This window comes from Eleutherodactylus coqui, chromosome 1, assembly GCF_035609145.1.
Source record: "Eleutherodactylus coqui strain aEleCoq1 chromosome 1, aEleCoq1.hap1, whole genome shotgun sequence".
Lineage (NCBI taxonomy): Eukaryota > Metazoa > Chordata > Amphibia > Anura > Eleutherodactylidae > Eleutherodactylus > Eleutherodactylus coqui.
In genome coordinates, this window is record NC_089837.1 from 228469268 (window position 1) to 228490599 (window position 21332).

Consider the following 21332-nt stretch of genomic DNA (forward strand, 5'->3'; position numbering starts at 1 on the left):
GTGTGCTCCAGTAAGATTGGGAATAGGAGTGCAGGGGAGGCTAGACAGATCCTGGTAGTGGGAGACAGGGCAATCTACCACAAAGACCGGGATCTTTGAACAGTACGTTGTCTTTCTGGTACTTGAGTTTGACACATCGCACATTGGGTTAACAGATTACTGGGAAGGACTGGTGAGGATCCAGCGGTCATGGTACACATTGGCACCAATGAAAAAATTGGAAGTAGGTAGAAAGTCCTTAAAAACAATTTCAGGGAACTAGGATATAAACTAGTTCAAGAACCTCCAAAGTAGTATTTTCTAAAATACTATCTGTATCATGTGCAACACCAGAAAGGCAGCAGGAGACTAGGGAGGTAAACAAGTGGCTTTAGAGTTCGTGTAGTTAGAAGGGGTTTGGGTTCCTGGAGAACTGGGCCAACTTATAGAATCATAGAATGGTAGAGTTGGAATGGACCTCCATGGTCATCTGGCCCAACCCCCTGCTCCGTGCAGGATTCACTAAATCATCCCAGACAGATGTCTGTCCAGCCTTGGTTTGAACACTTCCATTGAAGGAGAACTCACCACCTCCCGTGGCAACCTGTTCCACTCATTGTTCACTCTCACTGTCAGAACGTTTTTCCTAATATCTAAACTGTGTCTCCTCCCTTTCAGTTTCATCCCATTGCTTCTGGTCTTTCCTTGTGCAGATGAGAATAGGGCTGATCCCTCTGCACTGTGACAGCCCCTCAGGTATTTGTAGACCTGCTATTAAGTCTTCTCTCAGCCTTCTTTTTCGCAAGCTAAACATTCCCAGATCCTTTAACCGTTCCTCATACGACATGATTTGCAGACTGCTCACCATCTTGGTAACTCTTCTCTGAACTTGCTCCAGGTTTTCTATGTCTTTTTAAATTGGGGTGCCCAGAACTGGACACAGTATTCCAGATGAGGTCTGACTAACGAAGAGTAGATGGAGATAATTACCTCACGTGATCTAGACTCTATGTTTCTCTTAATACATCACAGAATTGTGTTTGCTTTTTTGGCTGCTACATCACATTGTTCAGTCTATGATCTATTGGTAACCCAAGTCTTTTCCACATGTGCTGCTGCTTAGCCCAATTCCTCCTATTCTGTATGTGCTTTTTTCATTTTTCTGGCCCATATGTAGGACTTTGCATTTTTCCTTGTTAAATACCATTCTGTTAATCACCACCCACTGTTCAAGCTTTTCTAGATCTTTTTGAATACTCTTTTCCCTAGTGGTAGCTATCCCTCCTAGCTTTGTTTCATCAGCAAATTTGATCAGTTTCCCATCAATTCCCTCTTCCAGATCATTTATAAAAATGTTGAACAACACTGGGCCTAAGACAGAGCCTTGTGGTATCCCACTTGATACATTTTTCTACTTGGATGTGCAGCCATTTAGGGACCACTCTTTGAGTATGATCACTCAGCCAGTTGTGAATCCACCTAACAATCCCATATTTGGTCATTTTTTAAATAAGAAAACTTTGTTGTTGGCTAGAGGCTCTACCATAGGGATGGGCTGCATCTCAATGGGAAGGATGCAGCTATACTGGAGGAGACGATGGCTTGAAGATTGGAAGAGTGTTTAAACTAGGCACTGGGGGGAGAGAAATAGGGTAAGACAGTGTAGACAGAGCTCTGGGACTAATTAATGAAAACTGGAGTGGAGTGGTAGGAGGGGTTAGTACGGTTAGAACTGGCAGAATATGTAATGGGATACACTTAAAATAAAAAAATAACCAAAACCTTCTAAGCTGTATAGTGACTAATGCTAGAAGTCTGACCAATAAGGTTGACAAACGAAGTATTAAATGTCTGAGAAAGACTACGACATAGCAGGAATAACGGACACCTGGTTGGATGAAAGCTGTGACTGGACGTTTAACCTATAGAATTACAGTCTATTCAGAAGGGATCATAAAAACAAAAAAGGGGAGGGGTTTGGCTTTACGTAAAATCCTGCTTAAAGCCCACATTATGGGAAGATGTACGTGAGGGAGATGAACATGTAGAGTCTCTATGGGTAAAAATACATGGAGGAAAAAACAATAATAAAATCCTCATAGGGCTTTTCTATAGCCACCAAATATTATTGAAGCCACTTAAAATCTATTACTGAGGCAAATAGATGAAGCCGCAAATCACAACAAGGTAATTATTATGGAGGACTTTAACTATCGGGATATAAACTGGGAAGCCAAAACCTGCAGATCTCATGAAGGTAACAAGTTTCTGTCAGTAACTTGTGATAATTACCTTACCCAACTTGAACAGGACCCAACTAGGGGCACGGACATTTTGGATTTAATATAAACCAACAGACCTGACAGAATAACAGGGTTCATGTGATCAGGGACAAAGCATGCAAGTCATTCACTTGGAATGAGCGTCACTGTCATGTGATCATCACAGGTCCTTCATCTCCACTGCTGTGCGGCTTCTGATCCCTGTTGTATGGGATGAACAATGTATGTAGCAGTGCTGTGTGTGGGACATGCATGTAGCACAGCTGTGTGGCGCATTACGCCACCAGAAACACTGGTACTATAATTTCCTAAAAATTACTAGTCTGTTTATACCCAGGACTGTGACTGTAACAAGGGAGCATTCTCTACGTCTAGAGGAGTGAAAGTTCCTGCACCAACATAGAAGGGGTTTTTTACTGTAAGATCATGGAGACTATGGAACGCTCTTCCTGAGGATATGCTGATGGAGAATTCAATAAAAGTGTTCAAGAGGAGCCTAGATGTCTTTCTTGAGTGTTACAATATTATATGTTAGTCACTAATTAGTTCAGAAGAGTCGGTGATTCAGGGATTATTATGATTGCCACACTTAAAGTTGGGAAGGAATTTTTATCCCTTTAATGAGGAAAATTGGCTTCTACCATATTGCAGTTTTTTGCCTACCTCATTGGGATTTTTTTTGGGGGGGGGGGTGTAATAGGCTGAACTGTTAGGCATATGCCTTTATTCGGCCTCACATACTATGTTATTATGATGTTCTACATACCTCAAGAATATTAGTGATTTTATTTCTGTCTTTCTATATGATTAAAATATTATCTTATACTCCTCGGCCGCATCTCAAAAACTTCATCATATGACCCCTCCCGGAGCAGCACATACAGTGCCATGGATAGTTTGCTGTTCTCTTATGGGGCAGAGGGATCTTTAGGACATACAGGGAACACAGCCCATTGTCATTGCAACATCTGCACCCAATATAGTTATGTTGTTGCCAGCTAATATATCGTGTATAGAGTTATAATGAAAGAGCTGTCCTTAACGTGATATTGGCACAATATAAATAAATAATGATTGTCTTTGTCTGTTGTTTACAGTTATTATATCCTGTGATCGTGTACATCTGCTTAAACATGCTGTACTTGTGGCTCATAAAACTGCTTACTTGCCAGCACTGAATTTACTGTTATATGTTCTAATCATAGAAAAAATACTGCTACTAATTAAAATGAATGCCACAGGGATGAGAAAACTGTTACGTTCTAGTCGCAATGTGCCACACTGCGAAAAATGTTACTGTCCTGAATAGTAATCTTATTCCATTCCATCTACTCCCACGCCATAATGCACACTGCTGCCTAGCAACATACATATTCCCATTGCACAAGTCTGGAGGTTTCTACATCCCAGGGAATCTGCTCTAGTTGTGAGATTCACGTCATTAGTCACTGTAGGATTTCATATACAGGTGCCAATTTCAGTAGCCAGTTTTACCAGTATGTTGTATCATTGTGCGAAATACACATAGAAATAGTTTGAAGCTAAACGCCGACTGGGACAGGATTAAGCCCTCCCTCATACAGCCGCTTGCAAAAATGCAGCATTTTTCAAGCTGCGTTTTTTGTGGTTTCAGCAGCGCTGGCGTGCACACGCAGCCAAGGAAACTGAGAAAAAAAAAGAAATACTCACCTAGCAGGCGCCGTCCAGGTCCTTCCCGCTGCTCTCCGGCAGGCCTTGGTGCAGTCCTCAGTGCCGAAAAAGCATATCTTGATGGTAACTGGGATTGAAAACCCTGCCTCCAGGAAAAAAAAGAAATAATCACCTAGCAGGCGTCATCCGGGTCCCTTTCGCTGCTCTCCGCAGTTCCTGGCAGGCTTGCTTGCAGTTGTCAGCGCCGACAGAGCATCTCTTGCTGGTAAATGGGATTGAAAACCCCGCCTCCACCAAGAGATTGCTCTGATTGGTTCTGGAGCGCTGGCTCAGCCAATGAGAGCAATCTCTTGCTAGAGGCAGGGTTTTCAATCCCATTTACCAGCAAGAGATGCTCTGTTGGCGCTGACAACTGCAAGCAAGCCTGCTCGGGAAACGAGGAGAGCAGTGGGAGTATTGCTTTTATAAATTTCTTTCGGGTAGTGTAGCTAGGGCGTTTAGCGCTGTCAAAAAACGTAGCACCAAGTTGCACCGCGTTTTCAGCAGCTCAAAACTCTGCCCATTGACTTCAATGGGCGACGCACAGCGTTTAAAAACGCTGAAACGTCCAAATATCGATAACATGCGATATACATTTTGTAGGACACAAACAGGGTGGGGGTAGTACAGGAAGTGCGGGGGAGGAAGTGTATATGATAGCCAAAAGTGGAATGCTATAGGTAGGGACAGGGGGCATATTGTGGGGGACTAGATCAGGAAGTTTGGTATGCTTCTATGAAGAGGTGTGATGTTGCACTTGTGCAGTGCAGAGAGGAGCGCCGGCAATGACTTGGATCCACCGTGACTCGCAGTGGGACGGACGGCTTCCATTAACTGCAATGGAAGCCGTCCATGTGAGCCTCGCACTAGAATGGGACATGCTACGATTTTCCTCTGCAAGTGGAAAATTGCAGTTGATTTCCGCTCATGGGCATGGAAAAGCATTTTTCTTGCATGTCCTTTGGGCAGTATTTGCTGTGGGATCAGGAGGCAAACGCTCACTCCGGATACTGAGTGCAAATATGGTCGTGGGCATCTGGCCTTAAGGTAAAGAGTTTAGGAAAAATATTGCATTAACAATTTCGGAATTACAGCCATGTTTTACATAGTCCCTGCATTTTCCCACGCTCAAGAGTAATTAGACAAACTAACATCATTATTAATAAGGATCATATTTAATGCCTGGATGCAAACAGTTTCCAGTCAACAACTGTCTGAAATCTAGAGCACATGGATATCACCAAATGCCGAGTTTCCTCCCTTGAGATACTTTGCCAGACTGCTACTGCATTTGTCTTCAGTTGCTGCTTGTTTGTGGGTTTTCCTGCCATTAGTTTTGTCTTCAGGAAGTGAAAAGCACGCTCATTCAGGCTAAAGTAATACGACTGGCTCAACCATTGAAGAATAATCCATTTCTTTTTTTGTTGGGTTAAGCATCTCTTGGGTTCCTTTTGTGATATATTTTAGGTCATTGTTCGTCTATATTGTATCTATAGCCATTTTTTCAGCATTTCACTGAGTTCGAGCAGAAGGTATAGCTCTTGAAAGTTCAGAATTCCTCCTGCTACATCCCTCAGACGTCACATCAGCAATAACACTAGTGACCCAGTCCCATTGGCAACCATACATGCCCATGCCACAATACTGCCTCCACCATGTTGAACAGGTTTATGTGGTATGCTCCAGATCCTTCCTTTCCTTTCTTATAACTGCTTTCTGCCCATAATTTGCAAGTTCATCTTCTATCTGTTCAAAGAATCTTGTTCCAGAACTGGAAGGCTTTTTAGAGGTTTTTTAGCTTTTTATCTGGCCTTTCGGTTCTTGAGTGTTACCAGATGTTTGCATCTTGAGATAAACCCATTGTATTTCCATTTATAAAAGTGCCTCTTGATAGCAGACTTTAAAAATCATAGGCCTACCTCGTTAAAGGGGTTGTACCAGAATATCAAGTTAACAACACCTATTCACAAAATAGAGGATAACTTTGTAGATCAGTGGGCGTCTCCACCGATCTGGAGAACAGGACTCGTGTCCCACTCTCCAGCCACTGTGGGGTTCAATTCTCCCACTGCAGTGACATCACTTGGAATGAAAGTTGGCTAAGCATGATTGTGTATGTAATACACTGTTAAATTACGCTCGTGGGAATGAGCCCTAGTTCTCATAAGCGTATTTTCAGTCCATAGGCTTTCTGCCTTTACAACTGACTAAACTCTCACAGCACATGGACCCATACTAGTTAGTGTACCAATTCACATATCAGTCCTTACAGTCAATGGGCATGTAAGAAAAGAAAAACGGACAGCAAACAGATCTGTTGCTAAGTGGTACAAACAATTAATTAACTGGGTTCTGTTTCAGGTTTTTTCTTTTACAGACATGAAAAATGGATGACAAATAGAAGTCTAATATATACACAGACTACATAGAGATGGCACATCGTACTGCATTCCGATGAAAAAACGGCCAATTTTAGCAGATGCAACATAGACAAATTTCTGTATGCTCATGTAAATTCGGCCGAACCAAAGTGAAAAGTTACTGCATTGCCAGAATTGTTCATATGGCTTGAACAGCATGTTCCTTTTAGGCCTCATGTCCACGCCATGCACCGTTTCCCAGTGCAGAATCCCGTAGCAGATTCCACCCATGTCCGCAGACATGAGGCCAAAAAATACATAAACACCTGTCTGGACGTGGTGCAGGTCGCGGCCGGATCTTCTTTCTTCTGCACAGCGGATGCGCTTGGGACGCTGGCGGCGTGCTGCGCACATGCGCCTACTTCCTTTTTCTTTTTAAATGTCCTGCTTTCCCACGGATCCGTGGCATAGATACAGTGTCAGCTGCGTCTGTGCCACAGATCAGACTGCTTCCATTGACCTCAATGGAAGCCGTGGAAGCCGTCCGTGCGGGAAAAACGCAGAAAATGGAGCATGCTACGATTTTTGTTCCGCACGCCGAGATAAAATGACATCTGTAGGCATTTACATACCTGCGCATGCCCAATGCATGTCTATGGGCACATTGAATTGCAGATCATCCGAAATTCAATTTTGCCTGTGGACATGAGGCCTAAGTATGTAGGTAGGCGCACACTGTAGTGCTTGGAGACAGACAAAAGCAATTTCCTAATATGTTGCTATTATGAGAATTACTCCCGCTACAAGTGTGAGTTAGTCAGCCATCTGGACACAACTGGAGAAACACTTTCCTTTTCTCCAATTTACATGTATACCTTGTCCATACCTATTAGAGTAAAATCATCAGGACAGCTCAAGTATCTTATGTGTATGAAGGTGTGCTGAATATTCCCCAACAGCAGCTTATTCCTTATTGGGAATACATGAACTGTGCACTTGGTGGAACATATGTATGGGGAACTGTGAGGTACAGCAGTCGGATGATAGCTGTTGAAGGTGTTTGGGCGCGTTAACCCCCTACTGATTACCCCGAGCCCTGTTCATTCATTTTGGAGATTTTTCAGTCCAGAAAGAATGTCTGTGTGCAAGTCAATCCTTATGCCAAGGCGATAAGGAAGTTCAAGAAAATCTCTCCAAACCAAGTACAGCATACAAAGAAAGCATCTACAAGGGGAATATATATAGATATTTTACCACCCAAGCAGACTGTAAGGCCAAGCATAAGCAAGGAAACAGCCTTCTGCTCAACCCGTGCAGCCCTTACACCATGTATATATAGATGATAGAGCATTACATGTACTCTGTTATCTGAGCCTTGTTTACAAAGAGTCTTCTCTAATTTTATCAGTAGCATGACTGGACTTCATGTAAAAAGTAACTGTGCACCTACTACAACTCCCAGTGATTAGATCTACAGCAACTGAATCATATAATCTGCAAGCACCAATGAAGCAGACACATTTTATAAAATTGCTCTTTTTTTCTTAAAGGAGATGTCCCGAGGCAGCAAGTGGGTCTATACACTTCTGTATGGCCATAATAATGCACTTTGTAATGTACATTGTGCATTAATTATGAGCCATACAGAAGTTATAAAAAGTTTTTTACTTACCTGCTCCGTTGCTAGCGTCCTCGTTCCCATGGAGCCGACTAATTTTTGGCCTCCGATGGCCAAATTAGCCGCGCTTGCGCAGTCCGGGTCTTCTGCTTTCTTCTATGGAGCCGCTCGTGCCAGAGAGCGGCTCCGTGTAGCTCCGCCCCGTCACGTGCCGATTCCAGCCAATCAGGAGGCTGGAATCGGCAGTGGACCGCACAGAAGAGCTGCGGTCCACGAAGATAGAGGATCCCGGCGGCCATCTTCAGCGGTAAGTATTGAAGTCACCGGACCGCCGGGATTCAGGTAAGCGCTGTGCGGGTGGTTTTTTTAACCCCTGCATCGGGGTTGTCTCGCGCCGAACGGGGGGGGGGTTTAAAAAAAAAAAAAACCGTTTCGGCGCGGGACATCTCCTTTAATGTTTGTGGCAAACGTAGATCATTTTTATTGCAGTTTATGGCCTATTACATGGGGCGCAGGTTGCAGACAATTTACAGCCAGTTGGAGGTCTGTAGAGGGTTGACTTCTGTGCCCTATATTTACAACTAATTACAATACGTTCATATAATATGTAATAGAAAAATGGTCATAATGCACTTGCCTAATATTTAAACTTTAAGAGACTCTGTCATCTACTTTTAGCCTTATGAGCTGAGCTTATGGGCTAAAAATAGGTGACCCGCTGAGTCCGGGTGTGTAAGCCTTATACCGGCCTTCCCCATCATTCCCCCAGTGTGAGCGCTAGAAGCCGCTGCTGCAGTGCATTGAGCGGTGTGCTAAGTAGTCTTCCCATTATGTTAGAACGGTCGGATTACTAAGGCTCAGTTCACATCTGTGTTAAAGATTCGTTAATAATTCTATTTCACTGCTCTATTTTTGGAGCACAGAAACAAATTTCAAAAGGTAATGATTAATGAACAGATCCATTTTTTTCCCCATTAAATTTCAATGAGGTTTTTAAAAACTGATAGCAAAACGAAAAGCTTCCTTTTCCTTTGTGTTCAGTTAGGTTTTATTTTTTTTAAATGGCGCAAACAATGCTGCAGGATGCGCTATTTATTCCGTTTAAAGAACGGAAACTTAACTGAATGGATGCAAATGATAGTTTTCTGTTTGCTTTCCATTTTTTGAAATCCCACCTATGCCGGTTTCACATCTGCGTCGGAACCTCTGACTCAATTCTGGCTAAAAATGCCGGGGAAAAAATCCTTTTTTTTCCATCCAAAAGCCTGCCTACCCCACTGTAGTCAATGGGGCCTGTCCGATGCCATTCAATTCTGTCCAGAGATGGAACCATTTAGCCATGGGGATTCTAGTTCCCTGCTCCCCAAATGGAGCAAGAAACCGAAATCCTCAATGCAGATGTGAAACCACCTTTACATCCCCGGTCTCAGTGGGTCACCTACTTTCAGCCAAAAAGCATAGCTTATAGGGCTGAAATCAGATGACAGATTCCCTTTAAGTTCCTCCAAACTGAACATTACCATAAAATATGCTGTATGCAATTATGAATATGACAGGGACAGACTATGGGCAATGCTGGATAGTTAACGCAATCATTTTCCAGCTGTGAAAGTTGGACACTGAAGAAAATGGACTGGAGGAAGATTGATGTCTTCAAACTTTGGTGTTGGAGGAAATTCATACTAATTCCTTGGAAAGCCAAGATCACGAACAAAATAGTCCTAGACCGCATCAAACCAAAGTTTTCATTGGAGGGCAAAATTACAAAACAGACTTCTGTACTTTGGCCACATAATATGAGCTAATTTATAATGCTTGGATTGGACAGCGGCAAAAGAAGACCTGGCTGCTAAAGAATGCACTGCCCTGATACTGTTATAGCCGGCACCAACATGCACATGATCAAACTGAGAGAAGCCATACAAAAGAGAACCGTATGGAGAGGGCTGATCCATACTGTGTCTGAGAGTCGGTGCCGACTAAACAAGTAAAGGTATATATAGCAACTAAAATGACCATAACTTCTCTTCTTTTTAATTATTAGTTAAAAATCATCAGATATTTTCCTACAAGAAAACCTTCCTTTACTTGCACCACATGGAATTTACAGCACATTACGCCTTACACATCCACATAATGTCTCACGGTTCCACATATAGTTAGTATGGTTGCAGAAAAACAATATTTAGTAGTTTTCCAATTTGCCAATATTGAGAAATTAATATTCAAACTGCTACTGCAAAAGGATGGCATTGTACTATGTACATGGGAGCGCTGGTTACCAACAAGTACAAATAGGAAGTATGGTGCACTGAAAGCAATAATTAGGAACTATCAAGAATTAATTCTTGACTTGTAATGTAAGTAGCAGACGCAAGAGAGAAGCTGTATGTGCCAATACTAGCTGCATAACCTTCGTCCTGTCCACTGACCCTCTCTGTATGAAAATTTACTTACAAGTATCATCACAAGTTCCCAGCTTCATTTATTATCCTACGTGTATTCGTACCCTAAACCTTAGAGTCTTCATATCAGTTACCCAAAATCCCTTCTGGTATTACGGTAAAAATATGATGGTTAGTAAGCACAAAATGGCAAAATAAGTGATATGATAAGATATGCATTTTCCAATTTATGGTCTATGCCTTGTTTCCGTAAATGAGGAATACCAAGGCAAATTAAACTAGAAAAACATGCATATTGTTAATATGGAAGGGTGTTAATCCACCACCAGGAAAATTGTAGAAAAGTGCAGAACTGAATATCAGTTCTTTCCATCTGTCACGCTGTGCGAATATATTTCCATGGGTTAATGCAGAGACCAGATTTACATATTGTGATAGCCTCTGAAACATATGGCAGCAGCTTACACAGCGTGTCCCCAGCCAGGACACCTGCTATACTTTACATACAAATCACAGGAGGCAAGTGGCTAAAACCTTACTTGACTTCTTCATGTTTCACGCTCTCTTAATGCCTTCGTTCTTTAGTTTTTTTTTTCTTTGTTCAAGATGGCTTGTAGGAAAGAGCAGCGATCATAGTAGAGGAAAGAGAAGCTAAGAAGTAATCACTAGGACTCTGTAAATAGTAGCAGGCGCACAGCTCCCTGGTTACAGCAGAGTCCATCCGAAAACTGCTAACTGAAAGAGTCAGCAGGGGAGGCACAGGATTTGCCACCACACAACATCCCTCTATCCTGCCAACTAATGCCATCATCACATAGGGCTCTCCTACAAAGACCACACTTCTACTGTTTGAGGTTGGGTATTAAATGTATATTATCACCTGTAACTCATAGAAGGCAGAACAGGTTCTAAATTAAAGGTCAAAAGCAAAATCACTGAGCAGAACCTAAAAGATAACTTTTATAACAACTATAGATCAAAACAGAGCAAGTAGCCATCAAGATACTTTCAACCTGAAAACACTACTGGTTCTACCATAAAGAATAAGGGATTGCAAGGACGTTCATCATGGTTATGATGAATAAATGTGAAAAAGGTAAGATATGAGTCCACAACCCACCTCAGAGGCACCACACCTCATAGTACCTGTCCAAGCAGAAGGATGTATCCCTAAAAATTATTGCATAACCCAATAAATTGACCAATGTGCGATAAGAAGTCCTTCACAGCAAAAATAAGGACCTCCAAGAAAAAAGGATAATAAACACTAGTGGAAGGCAGGATCTAAAAGTAACCATCCAGGCAATTCTAGCCCAGTGGGTTATCACTGCATCCCTGGTTCTGTATATAACCCTAAACATCGGAACAGAACTTGTTGCCCCACCAGCCAGACCCAAACTGGCTTGGCATGCTGAAGATGTCCCTAAATATCTATTAGCATCTTGTCCTACGTGTTTCTCTAATCAGATGTTAAGATCAGTCATAAGGAGCCAAGCAGAGCAGCAAGATATAATAATGTTGAGGATGCCAAACTGCCATGATACCCGGCAGCCAGAGATTTATTCAGATTACCATAGGTTTGGTTAGGATGGATTTTTCCTGTACAATACAGAAAATGGTCTTCTGCCTCATAGAAGTTTATTGTAGTGAAATAGGCTGAACTGGATGTCCTTACAGTGTTTTAAGCTTTACAAACTCTGCTACTATGTTACCTATAGTTAATAAATGGATAGACCCATAGATAAACACAGATGAATAAACATAGGCCCTAAGTTTTCATTTTAATGACTCTTCTGCAGCATTCAAAGCATCTCACCATTGAAGACCATATAATCATGATTTCTTATCAGTACTCACAGTAAAGGATGTTTGGGCAGCTAAGATGTGGGGACATATTCAACGTCATCACAATAGACAACTGCCTCTCTGCGGGGAGAACCGAGATAGAAGTAGTAACGTGGTCTATAGTAATTTTTTTCCTGACAAAATAGTGGAGCCAAACCATATTCTGTATTTTTAACGCTAACCCTGGAAGCCACTTTATTACAGAAATCCATTTACTGCTGGTTCACAGACACAGTGACAAGAGATCTGCAGTGTGAGCCTTCTACAACCTTTAAGACCCCCATCTAGGCCTCCAGGACCCCTGTGTGAATAACTGATGGAAGGGGGGTGGTAGAACAGCAATCTAATTAGCATGTTTATGAGGCAGTTAGGGGAGACAGCTGTAGACAGCCCTCTAAGGTTTATGGCTGGCAGGACAATATTAAACAACAGAATTTGTTTTTGAAGTTTATTAACACCTTATAGCATTTGCATTTATCCTATGCATTGTTTTGTAAGGCTGCATTTCCCTCAGCCATACCTGTACAGATGAGGCTACCAAGCTGCAAGATGTAATTTATAACATTGACCTTAATGAGCGTACGAGTGGGGAAATTAGGCTATGTGCCCCATTTGGTAGAAGGACTATTCTGTGTGATAATCTTGTTAGACTTATTTCACACTTTGTTTTTTTTTTTCTGCATCGCCAAGGTTTCTGTTAGGCGGATTCAAGACACAAAGATGGTTACTTTTATCGGATGCCATTTAGTGGCATGCATCCCTCATAGACTGCCAATGTAACGAGATGTACATTGTATAGTATACTTTTTTACTGGATGCTTCTGTATGAAGTAGTGCAGTTTCTGAAGCTATTCCATGCAGTAAAAAGGAAGAAAGAAAAACGGAGACCATCTGAACACAGGCCAGATTGGCACCTGTCAGGGTGTTTATGTTCATGTTTTGCATATGCCCCAGAAGAATCCCCGGCACAAATGATAGAGGTAGGCTTCATTTGTGTCTGCTTAAAAATGTGCAGTGATGCAAAGTATTGTTTTTTTGTGGATGACCAACTATTCCGAAGAGGATAGGTCAACGGTAGTATAGGGAACCTGACACCAGGTATGAGCAACAAACTCAGTTAGGTCCCCTGTCCATGGCAGTGTATTCGCCGACTGTAAACCACCAGCGAACCACGCCGGCCGACACTTTCCATAGCATTGCTATGGAAAGCGCCAGCCCCTGTCTATGAGCGGAGAATCATTGCGATTCTCCGCTCGCGGTGGGCAATTCACAGCATGCTGCGAATTGCCCCGATTCTCCACGACCAGCCTATTTATCAAATAGGGCTGACCGGTGGAGATTCAGCGGCGGCTCCCGTGGCGGAGATCTGCCGCAGGACTTCGCAATACCCTTGGACAGCCGGCCTTACAGTTCACATATGGCAGGTTCCCTGGAGTCTGGGGAGTGGTCTCTACTACTTACCTGGCTTCATGATTGAGCGCTGTCACCCCCAAGAGTCAAGCATTTTGGAGGATTATAGTCAGGTGTATATTTAATCAATTATAACAAACAGGTGATAATGATCAGCATTTTCATATGTAGGTTGAAATACAGTCATTATCTGAAACAGAAACAGCTGAGTAAGAGGCTTAAAACTGGGTGAGAAACAGCCAAGCTCTGCTTCAAAGGTGAGGTTGTGGGAGACAGTTTCCTTTACAGGTCATACACCATGATAAGACTGAGCACAACAACCAGACACAAGGTAGTTATTCTGCATCAGCAAGGTCTCACCCAAGCAAAGACTTCAAAGCAGACTAGGGTTTCAAAATGTGCTGTTCAAGCTCTATTGAAAAAGAACAAAATGAAGGGTAATGTTGAGGATTGCAGATGCAGTGGTCTGCCAAGGAAACTTAGTGCAGCAGATGAAAGACACAATCAGGAAGATTTATAAGTGTCTAAAAGAAAAAAATGTCTTAGTGGTCCACTGCAACCAATCACAGAGTAGCTTTCATTTTGTAATCTGCTTGCATAAAATGAGAGCTGTGCTCTGAGTGGTTGCTATGAACAACAAAGACCGTTTTTCTTTTAGAGAATTTCATAAATCTACCCCATCATTATTACTTCCCTTTGAACTGGAAGATGTCCAGCAGTGTCATCTGCTTAGAACTGGCAGAAACCAGTGGGACCCAGGTGCACCTATTAACTCTTTGGAGAAGTCTGGCTAGAAGTGGTCTTCATGGAAGAATTGCAGCCACAAAGCCATATCTTCGGCATACAAGCAAGACCAAGAGACTCAACTATGCATAAAAATTTAGAAACTAGGATGCAGGAAAATGTCAGCAGGTGTTCTGGACCAATGAGTCAAAATTTGAAATATGTGGCTGTAGCAGAAGGTAGTTTGTTCCACGAAGGGCTGGAGAGCCGTACAATAAATTATGAGTGGCTTTTCACTGTGTCTCCTACCAGAAGCTTGGTGGCGGTTGTTTGCAAGTATTGGTCAGAATTAACGCTGTCCTCAGTGTTGAGAAACACAGGCAAATACTCATCCATCATGGAGGCATCCGATTGACTCCAAATTTATTCTGCAGGAAAACCACCCTAAACATACAGGCAATGTCATTAAGAACCATGTTCAGCGTAAAGAACAAACAGTCCTAGAAGTGATGATATGGCTCCAACACAGCCTTGATCTCATCATCAGCCAGTCTATCTGGGATTACCCAAAGTGACAGAAGAATTTAAATAAGCCCTACATACCCAGAAGATCTGTGGTTAGTTCTCCAAGATATATGAAACAACCTCCCTGCCAAGTTCAAGAACTGTGTGCAAGTGTTCCTTGAAGAACTGCTGCTGTTTTGAAGGCAGAGGGAGGTCATACCAAAGACTGATGTGATTTATATTTCTCTTTTGTTCATTCATTTAGCATTTTGGTAATTGGCAAGAATAAACTATTAACACTTCTATTTTTGGCAAGCATTCTTACCTTGCAGCATTTTTTCCCACACTGACTAAAACGTGTCGACAACAAATAATGCTACAAACAATCACTGGTCTCAGTGGTCACAAAACATACAGTACTTACTGGCATCATTACCCTGGGGATCTAAACAAAGCTTGACACGGGACCACGCAAGCATCAACAATGTAGTGGTGGAGAATAGGCAAGTACTATTTATTTTTTGTGCTAGCTGCTGACGGTTTTTATGTTTTTTTACGCTCAGATTAAAACATATATATATATATTTTGTGTCATATTTATATGTCGATCCCATGCTGTATTGCCTATCCCTGCCAAGATATCAGTTAATCTAGTGGCATTTATTTAATGACATTATTATTTTGCATGCCGCTCAGTTGCAGTGCAGTTAATGCATCACTGAATTCAGCGTGCATAGCACAGAATCACATTCTCTGATATAGAATGCCCTTGCAGAATGGAAGCCGTCCAGTCCTGTATGCTGGATGCTATATTCACAAAGAAGCTCTTCTTTCTGCCTCAGTGGAAAATCTCTGGCTAGGGTTGCACAAGAGCTATTTTTGCTTGTTCCCTCTGAAGCAACACGAGGGTTGCACTAGGTGAAGATCTGTTTTCATCCTGGCTAAGTATGTAACATTGTAACTTGATAAGATGATAGGATTAAGGGTACTCTAATATCCCGAAAGAGCAGTGTGCACGGTACCAGCTAATACCAAACTTCGTATAAAGACATTTGGGCCAAAAGTGATTGGGACATAATGTGAAATATTTCCAAGTCCATGGAAACAGAACAAGGCGACTGTCCTCTGGCAGAGCATTGTGTGTGGACTGCATGTAGTAGATTGGAGGGTTTGGATTTCTGCAGAAAAACAAAAACAAGAAAAAAAATTATTTTTTATTTTTCTCTTTACTTTTTCGTTTACGTGCATTATGTGGGGAGGGGGACGGGGGAATCTGAGAATGGATCAGTTGAAGAATCACATTGACAGCGGTGATAAAATGCTCATTGTGGATCTTGGTGGTCCTAGGGAGACAGAAATTGGCAGACACTATTTTAAAGGGTTCCTCCAATGTTGTTCTTGGCTTTTCACTGTGTCTTCTACCAGGAGCTTTGAAGTAGCAGCTTTGGCTGGCATGTGGTTGTCTAGAAACAGTACGGAGTGGTCTGCCCGCTGTGTCTTCTGTCATCAGATTTAATCTTCTGGCAGGAGCCGCTGCTAGGCTTAACATTGGAGTCACCCTTTAACAAGGACTTGTCAGCAGGCCCATTGCTATACATAACTGTATAAAGGGCATTATGCTGGGTTCCTAAGGAAATCATGTGTTTCTGTGAGATAGGATTATGTCTTGACTATATTGTTCTCTCCTGGGCCGGCAGATCCTTCCCCTGCACTAAGAGGCAGAGTCAAGCTTAGCTGTTGGAAGTACTCAGTCAGAGAAGGGCGTCCGGCCCTACATAGAGGTGGCATTGTTGACAGACCATATAGGAAACCCTTGACGATTATCCATCAATAGCTTTTTGTATATTGATAACAAATGTATGAAATGGTTACTGGCTGCTCTGCTATTTTAGTTTTGCTATTTAGTTTGCGACTTATTTTAAGCCTCCTGCAGAGTTTATCAGAAAGCATATGTTCCAACTTCACTTGGCCCTAAACTTTATATGATAACTCATTACACGGCTAATCCCTCTGGGCATTTTAATCTCCAGCCCTTTCAATTCAAGATGATATTTGCTAAAAATTCCAGTTGTCGTATGTAATTGGATTTTAACATTTCGCACAGTCTGGCTTGTGGCTGTGCACATAATGATTCAGGAAACGTGCTATCAATTTGCATGAAATCTCCAGCACTTCCCGCCAGTTGGATCTCCTCACCAGACAGCTCCCATTTTATAAATGATTTGTATTTGCAGTGTGCACTATAATAAAGCCAACTTTGCCGTCAATGTATTTATTCATCTTTTTAGTTCTAGCCTATGTGCAGTCATTACAGGGTCTCTACATGTAGGGTTTAAGCATTGAATAGCTACTTAGACTCAACAGCCCACACCGTCCTATAACATTACTGGTCACGGCACATCCTGGTTGGACAGACTGCATTGTCAATGTATACAGAAATATACAGGATGATTTGGGAGGTAGACCGGCCAGGATAATAAAAACAGTAAATGTGCCTTTGGCAGTTCTGCCTCCCATAATAAACTGCAGAGGCGGAGGTGATGCCCAGGTGCAAGATGACAGAGAAAGGGACGCAGCTGTCACAATGCCTTCTGGCTGTGGGCCTGTGATGACAGAGAAGTATAGTACAAGCACATCTTGACAGGGACATCAAGTTCCATTTTTTAGAATTACAGCAGATGCCTCAGAAGCTCTTCATGAGGATATAATTGATGGGGACATTTCTAATACAGTCTAACCCTATATTATTGAATCCGTTCCAGACTTAAGCCCCATGTACATACAACGATTATCACTCAAAATTCATCCAGACGACGACTTTTGCGTGATAATTGTTGTGTGTAAATGATGCCCATCGTGCACTAACCGTGCACTTTTCGTTCATCACTGACTTCAAGTCAACATAAAATCCTCGTCGCTAATAAGAGGGACGGCATGCTGTGTTCTCCGCAGGCAGCGCTGATAGCATTGTATGCAGTCGGCAGGCCATGGCAGAACAAAGCAGATGTATTTAGAGAACAGACCACTCGCTGTTCTCTAAATAAATGCAAATTAAGCTGCTTAGCTACTAATGAGCTGATTAGCCCATTAGTACCTAATGCAAAATGATCACTCAAAATTTATCAGAAACTGACAGTTTTGAACAAACATTTTGCATTAGCTACTAATGGCCTAATCAGCCCATTAGTAGCTAACTAGCTTCATCTGGATGTATTTGATCTGTTCTCTAAATACATCACTATTGTTCTCCAGTGGGACAGCAGCTGTTAAAGAATGTTATCAGCGGTGCCCATGGTGAACTCAGCATGCAGACCCTCTTATCAGGGATGATGGATTTTAAGCTGAGCTGAACTCAGCGATGGACGAAAACTGCACGATGGGCACACATTTACAAGCAATGAAAGGTTTGCAGTCCACGGCTTGGTCTTCCATGTTTTAGGGACATGGCAACAGTAAGAATGGGAAGCACTGGATATGAATATCGCTGAGCAACGCTTGACTCTCCCTAGCGGCGCTGTTGGCTGAAGCACAACAGCGCTGCTAGACTTAACATAGGAACATTGACCTTACCTCGCAGGTCACTCAATGCATCAAACTCAAATGTTATGATTTTACAGCGGTGGTGACGATGCCACACATATGATGACACCAAAGTCATCCAACAAAGGTCACGGAAAGGGGCCAAAGTGCAGTGCAAGAAAAGGCCTGTAGGCTTTTTAAAAAAAATTAGATATGGCATTTGTACACACAATTCTGGCATTGGCCAAGACCTAAGGCTATAATCCAAATATTTGCAGTTTTGTTGAGTTTTTTTTACTTTTTAATTACAGGGACCGATATTTTTATTTTATTTTATGAAAATGTGGCAAAAATTGCATCATGTCGCTGCATGTGAACTCTGCCTAACACCTTTTTCACACGGCAGTATTTTAATCAGTATTTGTAAGGCTAAGGCCCAATGCCTCTGGGTTCCATAGCAAATACTGCCCATAGACATGCTATGAAAAAACGCTCTTCCATATCCACGAGCGGAAAACCGCAAAATCGCAGCATGTCCTATTCCAGTGCGTTTTCTGCACGAACGGCTTCGGACCGATCCGCGGCCCTTCCGCAGTAAAATGCAGGAAGGTCGCGGATTCCGCGTCATCAGCTAGCGACTACACATTTTTTCTGTACTGCATGGGCAAGCTGGCCAGCACATCCGCGGCACAGAAAAAACAACTGCAGACAGGTATGCAGGGGTCATCGGTCGGGCACAGTGTCGGATTCCGCTGCAAATTCCCACATGTAGAATCCGAACCGGCTGTGTGCATTCGGCCAAAGCCAGGAGTTGAAAACAGAAAAAGAAGTATAATGCAAATATTGGCATTTTTTTTAGGCCTCCATCACACAGGCATTTGCAAAAACGCTGCATTTACTGCAGTTTCAACAGCATTGGCTGCGTTTCAGTTGCGTTTTCAGCACAACTGAAAATGCAGTCAAGGAAGCTGAAAAAAAGAAAAGCAATTCTAACCCAGCATGCTCCGTCCAGGTCCCTCCCGCTGCTCTTTGGTGTTCCTGCAGGCTTCCATGCAGCTGTCAGCGCTGACAGAACATCTCTTGCCAGTAACTGAAAACCCGGCCTCCAGCAATAGATCATCTGATTGTTTTTCGAGCGCTTGGACTAAGCCAACCAGAGCAGCGCCCGGTGCACCAATCACAGCCATTCATTGAATGGTTTTCAATCCCCATTAGCAGCAAGAGATACAGTTTTCCTGCATAGAAGCCTGCAGGAACGCTGGAGAGCAGCGGGAGGGACTCGGACGGTGCCTGCTGGTTGAGTATTTTTTTTTACCTAGTGTAGCCAAGGCTTATTTTCGGGGTAGGGCTTATATTTTAAACTCCCCCTACCCCCCCCCCCCCCAAAAAAAGAGGGTGCGTTTAACTCTTTGAAGTCTAATGTCTGACGTCTTCCTTTGTTCTGATTGAAGCTTGCACAGCTCCAATGTCAGAAGATGTCCGACAGGGTATCCTTACCGTCTATTTACAGATACTCAGCTGCCAGAGCCTCTGTGGCGCACACACACTGGCTTTAGCCAGCAGATGGCACTGTTGTATAACAGCACAAAGAGAGAGCCTTTTAGGAAACCCTGAATTTAAAATTGGATTGGAAAGGGTTAACACTGTCAAAAAGGCAGTACCAAGTTGAGCCATTTCGATGGGCGATGCATAGCATTTAAAGATGCTGAAATGCCCAATGATAGAACAGACATCGCTTTAAAATTGCAGCTTTAAAAACGCTGCGCTTTAATGCTTGACTGAGAAGCCACATTGAAATTAACCCCTTAACGACTGCCCCATCGGGAAACTACGTCCTCAGAAAGTGGGCTTTAATCCTAGAGGACGTAGTTTTATGTATCCTCTTTGGATTAATGCCCACTTGCCTGAGGACGTGACAGCTCCATGCTGTCGGTGCCCGCAGGTAGCCGACAGCATGGAGCTGTCATCCCAGGATGCGGGCAGTCCCCCCCGGCATTGCGATCAGCGCTATCCAATAGATAGCGCCGATCGCAATAAAGTAAATAAAACAGTGAAAAAAAGTAAAGATTCAGCTGCCCTGATGGATCGGATCCATCAGGGCAGCTGAAAATGCTCACCTGCCTTCTCCACGCTGCCCCCGATGAATCTGGTCCTCCAAGATCCGCCGGCGGTCTTCTGCGCATGCGCGCCAGACGATGACGTCACGCGCACGAGCAGAAGCCCGGGAGCCCCCGGCAAATTTAAAATCTCCTGGCTCCCGGCTCCTGAAGGTAGCCATTGGATAGCGGCGATCGCGAAAAAGTTAAAAAAAGTTTTTAAAAAGTGTGTTTCACCTCCCCTCATGGATCGGATCCACGAGGGGAGGTGAAAATACTCACCCCCGGTCCTCAGCGGTGTCCGAAGTCCCCCTCTGCGCATGCATGCCCGATGATTGACATTGGGCGCGTGCACAGAGGGGCTCGAGCCCCGGGAAATTTAAAATTCCTCTGCTCCTGGCTGCCATGTGTAGCCAGGAGCAGAGGGATGTCACCAGGGACATGATCACTGTCATCCAATGGATGACAGTGATCATGTAAAGTAAAAAAAAAAAGTGTAAAAAGGTAAAAAAAAGTGTAAAAAGGTAAAAAAAAAAAGTTTAAAAAAGTTAAAAAAAAGGTAAAAAAATCTTACATCTCATCACCCCCCACGGATCATATCCGTGAGGGAGGATGAAATGACGTACCTAAGGCCCGCGGATTTATCCGTGGACCTTACCCCAGCTTCTGCGCACGCGCCCATCGCCAAAGTGGCGGACGCATGCACAAAAGCTGTGGATTGCCAGCATAATTTAAAATCTCCCTGCTCCTGGCTACAAAACTTAGCCAAGAGCCTGGAGATTCCACGGGGGGCCGCGGTGAGCGGTTTCTGGTCACGTGTTCGCCGTTATCCCATGGATAATGGTGATCACGTAAAAGTAAAAAAAAGGTGAAGTTTCATCCCCCCTCACCGATGCGATCGG

At 43.1% G+C, this 21332-nt stretch overlaps 1 protein-coding gene across 1 annotated transcript in view; it reads right to left on the bottom strand.

The window, feature by feature from the left end:
* CEP85L (centrosomal protein 85 like) overlaps nt 1-11111 on the bottom strand; it is a 126705-nt gene extending 115594 nt beyond the window's left edge. The window contains exon 1 of the mRNA XM_066606232.1: nt 10873-11111. Coding sequence (XP_066462329.1) covers nt 10873-10885 — 13 coding nt within the window. The 5' untranslated portion in view covers nt 10886-11111. The remainder of the gene's footprint in view (nt 1-10872) is intronic.
* Nucleotides 11112-21332: the final 10221 nt, after the last annotated feature.